Below are 12,535 nucleotides of genomic sequence, written 5' to 3' on the forward strand. Positions count from 1 at the left end.
TTTACTTTGATTAGATATCTTATGGTTCTCAACATCATTTTATAGCTATATAGCTGCATGTATGTAGATGTGCTCAATAAGCTGTATATGCTAAGCTGTGACACTAATTCTGCTTTTGCTGCTAAATTGGTTACTAAACAGCTTCAACTAGGGAGGCCTTGGTTTCCGCAAAGTTCTTGGATGATTTGGAGCAGCACATCAAATTAGTAAAACAAGTTTTGCTTAATCTAAATTCATCTTGTTTCATGTAAAGTTTTTTTCACTTTTTGGAATGTCGTATCCCTTCTTAAATGGTTTCAGTGACAAATTACTGCTTTTCCTGCAATGGAAGTGTCTTAATTGCAATGAAAATTTTGGTGAAGATTCTGATTCTCTATGGCCTTTAATTCAAGAAAAAATTTGTTGCTGAGGATGCAATCTTGCTTGTAGCAATAGCAGTGTTCTATCATTAAATTTCTCTTCAACAGATATGACATCTTGCAACAAAAGCTTTTATTTCTAAAGATCGAACTATGATTTTAGTCCCAAAAGTTATTTTCATCACCAATAATTTCTCCAAAAACTGTAGTCAGAAGGTAATGAAAGTATTTTCTGAAACCTTCGTCGAGATGCGTCTCCAACGATGAAGACATTTGATCACTAATGACAGAATTGCACTATTATTGCTAAAGGTAATTTTTCATTTCTCTCTTAGTAGTTAAAAGTTGTTCATCAGTTCTCAAGGGGAAGGAAATGAGTTCTAATTAAGTCTCATGTGATTGAGCAATTGAAATCAATATAAACGAGAGGAACGATAGCTCACGGATAAGATACTCAAACAAAGTGTTGGATCAATAAGAAGTCCAGTCCAATACCAGGCTTAGAATCTAGAAGAAGAAAGCATTCAACATTAGTTTTCTGCAAATTGCAGACTATCTTCAACATTAGGGCCTTACTTTTTCTGAATGTCATTCTTCTTCTTTTGATTGATTTCAAACAAAAGTTCTCTCTTGCTTCTGTAGTTCACTTGATAGTACAGAACAATGAAGGCTGTCAAAAATACTTCCGTAAACTTGGTATTCATTCAAGAAAGAATGTGAAAACTTTCTCAAATCAAAGAAAAAACACATAAAACTCTTGTGTTCATCTCTTGCATGCTGAGGTGGCAACATTGTATTTTGGTCAAGAAAATTCAAATGATATGCTTCTTTCATTGATGGCACAACTGGATTTCAGCTTGTAGAATTGATAATGAGAATTGCCAGTGTCTATAGCAGTGCTTAATGAGGTCAACTTGCAGCATAATGATCACAGGATCTTTAGTGGAGATCCACCCAACAGCACTAAAACTCTGCTCCATTTGTCTAAATGGAGCAGCGTGGGAGTCACCAGTAATTGCCTCCTGGTTATCCTGCAAATGCCTCCAAGTCTGAGATCTCTATCACTACTTTTTGGACTCAAAAAGGAAGTTGAGCTGCATTTGGTATTCCTCAAGTTGGATGGTCATTTAATAATGAAATCTTAAACAATTTCTTGCTTGCCTTATCCTTCTCTTAAAGAACTGATTCATTCTCACTGACATTTAAGTTTATTAGCCTTTGTAGCAGAGTGGGGCTCAATTGCCACTGTTTTAGATAGCATGCTTAGGCTTTTGTAGGGTCATCACATGTTGTTGGACATGGAATTCAAGGACCTGAGACCATAATTTTTGGTTTATCCTAATACTGATCTGCTACTAAACAAAAAGGTGATGTTAATATACCATAAAAAGAAAAGGTTGATGTAAGAAAAGTTGGTCATATCAGATGCATTAGTCAACAAATCATGTCATCAAGTTCTGATGATGATGATGATGCTGCTGCTGGTTGGATGTGGATGAGTGAATGAATGTATCCATCAACTGATAAAGATTTGGAAAAATAATTAGAAAAGGTGCCACAAGTAACATCAACTTGATCAGTGTGAGGTGTCAGTATAACTCTGTGTGGATCATCCAAAGGGCATCTTTAAGTGTCTGGTTATACTTTAAAGCAGTTGGTGTTTGACCTGAATATTTTTTTCTGCTATTTTCAAAGAATTTTTGGTGATGCTTCAATCACTGTCATTGTGGCAGGAGAGTTGTGATCTAAAAAGTAATGGACTGCAAGGATTCTGCTATTTCTTCTCTCCATTAAAACCCACAACTCACAGTGTTATCTTCAGCTTCCAAATCCACTTCTTCCCCAAATCAAAAGTAACAGTGATAGATTATACAATTTTATATCCTGAAAAAAAAGTTTATTCTGGAACCAAATTTAATTCTTTTGAGCAAAAGACTGCGGTAAAAATGAGGAGGAGAAAGAAGCCTCATTTTATCCTTATATTCAGAAATGAAAATATTTTTTTCTCTATCTTTCCTAATAATATCTGTCTATCACAGCATTCAAAAAATCATGAATCAAAGGCCACCTCTAAGTTCTATTGAAGATGAATTAAAAGAATACATGAGAACAAAAGAAAATTAAAATAGAACCAAGTCTTAGAAAAAAAAAATCAGTATTGCTGCAAAGGAATAATAACTCTAATGTCTAAAATGATGTTTATATATGTTTATTTCTCATAATTACTGGGCTCAATCTGCATCTGCTGAAGAAGCAGGGAAGGAAAGATTAGCAGGAAACGCCATTGACTGATGGTGACCAGAAAGCATTGAATCACCATCCACTGTCAGTGGAAAGCCACACCATTCCAATTCTGCTGTCGAATTCCCACTGCAGCTCTTCCCTCTCTCCATTATTAAATGCACTTCAAGTTGTGGTCACCAGCCACAAGTGATCTTATGATCCACTAGATGAGGTGCTCCTTCATCCACTTCTGTGGTGCCCTCCCTCGAGATGAGGTACCATTAAATCCTGCATGGTAGAAAGATTTGAAATAGGAATTCAAGTTTTAATTAAACTTTGGAACTTTTTATTTTCTGTAGTTTTGGAATCCCAACTTATATCTTTAATATCTAAGGTTTTAAAAAAGGTTAATATCCTAAAACTTTAGCATTTTCCAAATTTCAAGCAGATGATTGAAAATTTTAATTATAATTTTCTAGATAAAATTTGAAATATCAGTAATTTATTTAACTAATCAGGTAAAATATATTATTATACCAATCAAGTAATTTAGTTAATTATATCATTGAAAGGAAAGAATTGAATCCTCCAACAAAACAACAGAGGTTAGTCTTTCAAGGGTGCGGAAACCACTTAACTCCATGCTGGTCCGCCGGAAGAGCATACCGCGTTCCTTAAATACGTGCATCGTTGGCGACAAAATCCGACCCGCTGAAGTAATTAAATAACCTTAACGAGCGCTGCAGTCAACGAGGACAACGTTCCCCCGGAACTCTTTCGCTAACCTAATTCTTCACCTAGTCGGCCACTGACATTCCGCCACGCGTCTGTCGTCCACCCTTCTTACGAAGCACTAACTTTGAGCGCGCCTATTGATGGGGAGCACCGGAAACAAGCCGCGGGAAGCGTTACTTCGGTATTCGTTTCCCGCATTCAAATAATCTGGCCGCTTACCCGCATGGTGATTAGCCGCTGGAAGGGTCCCACTTCAGTGTAACACCGGACCACCGTTGGGTAGAAAGTAAGTATTGTAGAGGGTATGTCATGCTCCTTCATGACCATCACGCACTGCGCAACGAAATACATGAGGAAGGAGAAGTAGCAGAGCAGCAGATCCGACTCCAAGCCACCCAAAGCTCTTCCCATCATCAATCCACGACCTCTGCATCGTCCTAAACCATCAGGATTTGAGAAAGATCGATCCAATGCAGCCGATATTTACCATTACGAAGGCCAACAAAGATCAAAGGACGCACTTTTGACCTTGGTGGCGGAGGCTGCAAAGGAACAACACTCATCCAGTACCAAACTTCAGATCTGGTGATGCTTCAATGCTGCTTTGGAGAACGCATGAATCTGACATGGTCTATATCATGCTCCTGGTAAGTCTTACATCAGGGGCCAGTGCCCTATTAATCACGTTGTAGTGTGGGCATGTCGCTTTTACCAGAAGAAAACAGGGAGAGGCAGTGATGGTGATGACAGAGAGATGTGTGTGCGTGTGCAAGGAAGCAACTTGGTCCCGGAATCACTAGTTAACAATGGCGCTGTTGGGAGCTCGGAACCTTTCTTTACGTTAAACAACCGTTGTTATAGCTATCTTAAATAGTAACCCAATCCCACCTTCACTACCGAGGGGTTCTGTTCGAGAAAGAGAAACGAAGAGGAGGGGAGCAAACCGAAGGTGAGAGATGCCAATGGTGATCTAGGGTCTGGGAATCGTTCCTCTTCTCTCCTTCGTGGATCTACGATCTCGTATCGAAGAAAAAGATGGGCCTTTGCCACGGGAAGCCTGCGTCCGCGGAGTCTTGCGACCCTTTCTCGTCTCCGTCGCACAAGAAGAAGGAAGAGGAGGCGACGAAGAAGGGAACTGAGGCGGAGACCGGGGCGACGGTGGCGGAGGAGAAGGCACCCAGGCCATGGGCTTCCCCTTTCTTCCCTTTTTATAGCCCCAGCCCTGCCCATAGCCTGTTCGCCAAGAGATCCCCCTCCGCTGCCTCCCAAGGCGGTGGGTCGGCCACCTCCACTCCGGGGAGGTTCTTCAAGCGGCCGTTCCCACCGCCGTCGCCAGCGAAGCACATCCGGGCGGTCCTCGCACGGCGGCTGGGGTCGGTGAAGCCGAACGAGGCCGCCATCCCGGCGGACGATAGGGAGGAGAGGCGTGCTGCGGCTGGGCTGGATAAGAACTTCGGGTTCTCTAAGGGGTTCGCCAGCAAGTACGAGATTGGGGAGGAGGTCGGGCGGGGACATTTCGGGTACACGTGCACGGCGAAGGTCAAGAAGGGCGAGAGCAAGGGGCAGCAGGTGGCGGTCAAGGTCATCCCGAAGGCTAAGGTACAGTAAAAATCTCTCGTTTGTGCAAGATCTCCTCTTTTGCCCTTGCTTCCAAGTTGCCAACTTTGCTGCATTAATCATTTTGTTGTTGGTTGTTTAGACAAATAGATCTTATGGTCAATTTTGGTCATTCTACTAGTCACAGAAATGCATAATTAGGTGAGATTCATCTGCAGAGGTTCTGTTAATGTTGCTGTGTTTTATTGCATCATGCTGGTTCAGTGCTTTTCTTCGTGAAGTTGCGTCTCTTGCAAATCTGCTGCTGGTTTCTTAAGCCAAACATGCTAGTAGATGCCATCATAGATCGTTTTGCTGAACGATTGATATGGAATGTGCCAGGTTTTCTTTTTTGTTTGAAAAGATTGCTACTTTTTGAAAAAGATGGGATAAACTCATTGGAACTAGAAAAACAGAATTATCTTGGTGGTTTGTTGTGATTGATGATTGTTTTGGTAATAGAGAATCAGATAATCAACTTCTCAATGTTTGTCATAATGTCTCAGCTTTGCTGCATTGTCGTGTGAATTCTTTTATGGGTTGGAATCAAGAAAGTTATTGGATTTTTCTTGTGTTTTACTAGATCAGAATGTTCAATTTTTAGCCCGACGTCAGACCCGTGTATATGATTTAAAGGTTGCAATTGCAACAAGGCTTTAGGGATGGCATGCTTTTTATGGTTCTTAGAAAACTCAAACTGCTTGAGCTCCTGGTGAAGAGGAATATGAAGCTTTGATAAGAAAGTGATCTTCTCCACTGAATGTCTGCTTCCTTGTATAGTACATTTGTCGCTAGACAGGTTGGATTGTCAAAAAACCATTTTACCAAGTTGACCCAATGACTGCAGCCAATCTCCTATATCTTTTCATGCCACACTAGATGACATATTTCCAGGAAGATTTTGTATGATGCTGAAGTTGCTGAAGCTATTTCATGCATCACTTAGTTCACTATAAGCATTTAACTAGATATAGTGCCTGATCTGTGTGACTTTATTGGCTTTTCATGCTTACTGCATTGACTTATGTGCACTTGCAGTTTCATGTTTGCTTGACTGATAATGTTTGGTCAACAATCAACACTAATTTTGTGGTCAGGATTTTAGTTCCTAGAAAACACTTATTCTCTATGTGCATCTTAAGTTCAGCAATAATTTAGGTTGCATTTTTCCATGACCAATCAATAGCCTAGCCTTCATCGTAAGTTCACCTCGGTGAGACTATATGAATAATTTAGGTTGCATTTTCAATAGCTGCCTTGGCATTGTTGTTAAACTATAATATATACAACTCTAATGTGGTAAACATAAATTCTATTGTGGATAAATGTATATGTCACCACTATTCATCATAGTTGAAGTAAAATAATATTTGAAGTTATGCACAAAAACAAGGCCTTGTTTGTTCAAGTTACCACATATGGCACTATTTTTTATTGGTTGTTTGGTCTTTTATGACTATTATTGTGGGTCCCTTCTGATTCACTGTTAAAATTAAACTAGGAGATGCAGCCTACTAGCCTGTTTCTAGACGAATGAAATTTAAGTATTGGTTGCAGGAAAAATTTATCATGTACGTAACAGATCCTTTCATATGGTGTGATTTTTTTTTATCTTGCCTTCACTTTTAAACTTATGTAGATGACTACTGCCATTGCTACTGAGGATGCCAGAAGAGAGGTAAAGATTTTGAGAGCTTTGACAGGACATAACAACCTAGTTCACTTTTATGATGCCTATGAAGATAATGACAACGTCTACATAATAATGGAGTAAGTCTCTAACACATTGATGTTGCAAATTATGGTTATTTGTCAAGTGATTTCTACTTCCTGCTTCTATATAGTTATACGTGGCTTAATATTAGTTATTACTGTGAACATAGACACTAATGACAAACTAGTTTTAAGCCTTTTTTATTTGAAAATCGTGTTTCTTGAGTCCTGCTTGGTTAGAAGTTTATTTTCCTCTTAGAAAACTAGATTTATTTTTTCAAGTTTTTCTACTTTGTAGAGTAATCAACTTTAAATGGACAAACTTAATGAATTGGAAATGGCCACTGGATTGGAATATTATGTGATGTAATTGAAGTAGTTCACCCAATGAAGTGACATCCCTTAAATTGACTTGTTTCCACCCGGTTAATCCTATTCTGAATTTTTACCAGATAATTAGGAAATTGTTTCTGCCCTTCTTTTCAATGGGTTCTCACTCTTCTTGCACTATAATTTATTGCTAAAATTTAGTGTTGAAATTGAAGACCGTTGAACCAAAAAATTGTCTTTACCTTCTTGTTGCCACCAGTTTCTCATCGAATATTCTCATTACTCATGACATGAGCTATCTTGGGTATTGGTTAACTTTGGTTTTATGAAAATGTAATATTTAGTGCAAGAGTCTCAATTTTAGTCTGTACCAATGTACCGAGTGGTACATATCGAGGCGTACCGATGATATATCGGGGCATATTGATAGTACACCCAAAAAGAATTGCAAAACCTCCAAAAATACTTGGAGGTAACAGTCTAAAAATACTGAGGTGTACCGATCGATATGCATCGGTAGCGATCGAAATTTGGGGTGTACCGACCAGTACATCTCGGTAACGATCAAAATTGGGGGCGTAGCGATCGGTACATCTCAGTAACGATTGGATTTTGGTCGTTACCGCCCGGTACAAATCCCGTATCGCCCAATATGGAGTCAAAACACTAGTACCGCTCGGTCTAGGATGGTCCGCATACTGATATCCTCTTGGACCAGTACGTACCACCCGTACCGAACAGTATACATCGAAATTAAGAACCCTGATTTAGTGTCATCATAACATGGATTCATAATTATTATGTATTACTATATATTAAAGATCTTGGCTTCTTATCTATCTCTTTTTCAGGTTATGTGAAGGAGGAGAATTGTTGGATAGAATTCTTTCCAGGTACTTTATGAGCCAGTTGTGCAATTTAAATTGTTCATATATTCACATTTTTGTTATCTGTTTCTGTAGATATCAATTTTCTCTTTGCCACAAATCATATGACTTATGCATATTCTTGTTCCTTGGATAGGGGAGGGACATACTCGGAGAATGATGCAAAGGCTGTCATGTTACAGATATTGAATGTAGTTGCATTTTGCCATCTCCAAGGAGTGGTTCATCGTGATCTGAAACCAGAGGTAACACAGATTTTCTTAGGGAAAATTCTGGTTGTATATGGTAGAGATTTGGGGTAATGAATTAAGAGAATGTGAGCTAGAAGGTCAACAAGCACTTTTGCATACCATTTTTCCATATAAATATGTACTAGTTATCATCATTTTTGTTTATATAATTTTCTGGCTTCTATATCTGCAGTTCTTTACAATATTTTTGTTCCCCAACAATTGAAGTATCAGCGGTCATGATACTACTTATCTTTTCATAGATGTCCATAATAGCCCCTAAGAATGATCCCATCACTTTGTATGAGATCTTTCCATTATGCATATGTTGGTGTATAACTGTACACTCTGTTGATCATGAGTGTTCTTTCAAGATAATGTTTCGACTATAGTGTTTCCAAGTTCTTCTTGTCATTGATCTCTGCACTTATTAGTCCATTTAGGAAGGTTGCATATTACCAGTCGGACTGTAATGTACCATCCAATGGCCTGTACCAGCGTATATTGTAGTGATCCTTCTTGTCATCGATTTCTGCACTTACTAGTCCATTTAGGAAGGTCTCAAATGCCTATTGGGACAACCACCGGTCAAAAATTTCAAGTAGATCTTTGATGAGAACACTGAAAATGGTCATCGACATGATTGGCATTTTAGTAAGTTAATATTGCAGGATGTATATTGCTTCATTAAGAAAAAGATAGAAAAAACCACCTAGGGTCTAAAATTTATTGGTCAGGTCAAGTCTCATTATACTATATTATTCATATCTGCACTTCTATAATGAGCTTATATTCTTTGATAAAGTTTTCTAGAAATTATTGTGAGGATAATTTGCTTACTTATTGGAAGCCTTTGTTAAGTTTACTTATTTCTATCTTCGTTACTGCAATAGTGGTTCTTACTGTCCATGAGAGTTTGCAACTTTATATGACCTTCCTTCTTCCACTATTGTTTGTTATTGCATTTAGCCCTTTAAATGGTTGTTTTATTTTTGTTTATTTTTATATGTAATATTTTTTAAAAAAAATGTTTTTCCCTTTCTGTCAGAACTTTCTTTTTACTTCAAAGGATGAGAATTCCCAGCTGAAGGCTATAGATTTTGGCTTATCAGATTTTGTAAAGCCAGGTTAGTTATTAATGTTTGCCAGCCAGAAGTTCTCCTTGTTAGTTATATTTCAACTGTTCATCTGATATGTCAATCTAGATTGCACTTGAACAAGGGGCATTTGTGCTTTGTAGATGAAAGGTTGAATGACATTGTAGGAAGTGCATATTATGTTGCACCTGAAGTTCTACATCGATCTTACAGCACAGAAGCTGATGTGTGGAGTATTGGTGTAATTGCATATATTCTTCTCTGTGGAAGTCGCCCCTTTTGGGCTCGAACTGAGTCTGGCATCTTTAAGGCAGTCTTGAAAGCTGATCCAAGTTTTACAGAGCCACCTTGGCCTTCTATGTCTCCTGAGGCAAAAGATTTTGTCAAGCGCTTGTTGAGTAAAGATCCACGTAGAAGAATGACCGCTGCACAAGCTTTGTGTGAGTCTCTTTATGAGTTCTTAAGTTATGATATCGTTGTCTTGTTTTTCTGAATAATTAATTACTTCCTGATTGCAGGCCATCCTTGGATTAGAAATTACAATGATATCAAAGTTCCTCTAGATATCCTTGTATTTCGATTAATTAAATCTTACCTCCGCTCATCATCTCTGCGCAAGGCTGCTTTAAGGGTGGGTACCAGTTGATACTGCCATAGGGCATATAACATTCATTTAGATCATTCAACTTGCATGTGATTCGAAATGCATGACTTGCATGTTTGATGTAATTCCAATCCTGTTGCTGCATTTGGTAAAAGATTTGGAGTACTTTGAGTTGGCTGACATTGAGTTCCAATGCCACTTATTTATTATGGTGTATTAATAGTCAGTCAGTATATTTCACTGTCAAATTTAATTTATTGTGCATTCCAGTCTTCTAGGTTTCTGGTAAGCAGGTATTTTGCTCCAATTTACCAGTTTGATGATTATTGGTATTTTTGATGACCAGGACTGCAGATTTGCAACAAACCCTCTCTTGAAGCTAAATAGTCTAGAAGTATATTTATCTTCAAGCCGGACCCATAAACTAAAGTTCTCAGTCAAAAGCTTAGAATTTCCAAAATCATTTCCATGTGTTTGTGTATTTGAATTTCCAACCTGGCTGTATGATTATGCATCCAAATGATTTGCGATAAATAAGCGAAATTTTTTTTATGAATGAAACAGGCTTTGTCAAAGACATTGACAGTGGATGAACTGTTTTACCTGAAGAGACAGTTTGCTCTATTGGAACCTACGAAACATGGGTGCATAAATCTTGAAAATATCAAGATGGTTAGTTTTTAATGCTCCTCATATCTTTAGAGAAGGAATAGTATCTCAAGTTGGAATCGCTAGTTGTTGCTTTTTAATAATGAATTTCAATCCTTGATCAGGCCTTGATGAAAAATGTGACTGATCAAATGAAGGAATTGCATGTCCAGGATATTCTTGTCTCGGTATGTGCAGACTTTTAGCTGCAAACCTTTTCCCTTATCATGTCATCAAACCTATAGTTTGTATATCACATAGAACACTATCTCTCAATTTGCCAGCTCGGTGCTCTACAATACAGAAGAATGGATTTCGATGAGTTCTGTGCAGCAACATTAAGTGTGCATCAGCTTGAAGGTCTAGATAGATGGGAGCAACATGCCCGATGTGCTTATGAGCTTTTCGAGAAAGATGGCAATCGAGCTATTGTAATCGAGGAACTGGCTTCGGTATGCACATTTTTTATACTCCTTTTGCATGTTATATCACTGCTGGATACCTAAGACCTATATAAGCTTTGATATAACTGTCATAGCTTGAGGTGTTAGGCTTGCAGAATTGCTTCCCATCATCTGCTATCAGTTTGCCTATATTGGCACAAGATCAGCACAGCATGTTGCTAACCCGCATAGGGGTATTGCCTAGAAAAATATTCCTTGGCTCCAAGTATAAATATTTCTCCATAAGCATAAGCATATGTAGAAGGGCCCTGAATAGCTGTATGATTGCACATATTAACTATATGAATCACTTCTTCATGCTATTTCAGAAATAACATAGTGTTGTGTGCATGGATAGTTGGTAAAAAATTCTTATATTAGTCTGATATATTCGAGGATAAGAATTAACAGATTAACATACCTTGCATGAATACATTGCCTTGACGCTTAATTCTGCTATTAGTTATAGCTTCTTTAGTGATATTTTCTTTTCTCCGATGTTAATCCTTCTTCTTTGCAGTTACCATGTAATCAGATTCTTTCTCAGCTTCTCTGAGCTTTTTTTATTTTTTGTAATTACAGGAACTCGGCCTCAGCCCTTCTGTACCTGTACACGTGGTTCTGCGTGACTGGATAAGACACACAGATGGGAAGCTGAGCTTCCTCGGATTCGTTAAGTTGTTGCATGGTGTGTCTACTCGATCGGCCCAATCACTTGCAAAGGCACGATAGATGTTGCTTACGCCTCTTTGATCAGTTCACGAGCCATCAGTTTGGCTTGGATGGATGATTAGCTATAGATGTCCGGTGCCAAGTTGTTTTGGTAGAAGTGCTTTCGGGACACTGCAGTAGCAGATGGACTCAAAAAGTTATTGGGGATAAGGTCCTCTCGGCCAAAGTCTGGAACCTACTCGATGTCTTCCAATCCCATAGTCATGGAGGAATCAGATCAATCCAATCCTGTGGTCTGTAATCTCATTCCAATGTAAAAAGGTCATGAGCAATGTTGCTGTTGTAGCACTGGTTAAACTTGGCGAGCTCATAGTACTTTTTAAGTTGCGGTAGGTCAGATCTTCACCAGTAAAATTGTGCCGTGAATTCAAATTAGGCTACAGAGTGGGGGAAAAAAAGGTCAATCTGCTGTTTTCTAATGCCAGCGTCGAGGTCTCGAGTTAAGGTGAAGAAAATGGTTTCTTTGTGTGTAGCCACTGCTTCAGTTAAATTAAGGTGAAGAAAATGGTTTCTTTGTGTGTAGCCACTGCTTCAGTTTTAACTAATACGCACGCACTTTGCATTACATCTTTGTATTATACTTGAGAAGAACCATCATGAACAATCTCTCTTGGTAGAAAAATGAGTGTTGTTTGTCATTTCTCCTCGTTCTGCAGTCGGTCTGTTGGTCGCTCGCCTGTGAGTATTGTACTTACTATTGGAATCTATTGTAAGCTGTTGTTAATTAGATCTCTCAGAGCAAAAGTAAATTCATGAATGTCTGCTTATCCATGAATGTCTGCTTCCGGGGTCCACTTGGTGACCTTTTCTTTTAAGTTCCCAAGGATTTATATGTAAAGATGATCGAGGATGCTTGTGCCGTTTAGGAAAGATACTTTCTGTCGACGAGTTAAGCAGGAAATGAAGATAAGCCTTCTATTAAACCCTGTGATAATGAT

The 12,535-nt window shown here is 38.6% G+C and overlaps 1 protein-coding gene across 1 annotated transcript; it reads left to right on the plus strand.

The window, feature by feature from the left end:
* The first annotated feature begins 3,712 nt into the window (after positions 1-3,712).
* LOC135632129 (CDPK-related kinase 5-like) lies at positions 3,713-12,162 on the plus strand. The gene is made up of 11 exons (XM_065140558.1): positions 3,713-4,916; positions 6,553-6,683; positions 7,808-7,849; positions 7,980-8,088; positions 9,122-9,200; positions 9,314-9,610; positions 9,689-9,801; positions 10,339-10,446; positions 10,548-10,610; positions 10,707-10,874; positions 11,448-12,162. Exons 1-11 carry the CDS (start codon positions 4,353-4,355, stop codon positions 11,595-11,597), a joined length of 1,824 nt encoding a protein of 607 aa, XP_064996630.1. The 5' UTR covers positions 3,713-4,352; the 3' UTR covers positions 11,598-12,162.
* Positions 12,163-12,535: the final 373 nt, after the last annotated feature.

The sequence above is a fragment of the Musa acuminata genome, chromosome BXJ3-2 (assembly GCF_036884655.1).
Source record: "Musa acuminata AAA Group cultivar baxijiao chromosome BXJ3-2, Cavendish_Baxijiao_AAA, whole genome shotgun sequence".
In the NCBI taxonomy this organism is placed as follows: Eukaryota; Viridiplantae; Streptophyta; class Magnoliopsida; order Zingiberales; family Musaceae; genus Musa; species Musa acuminata.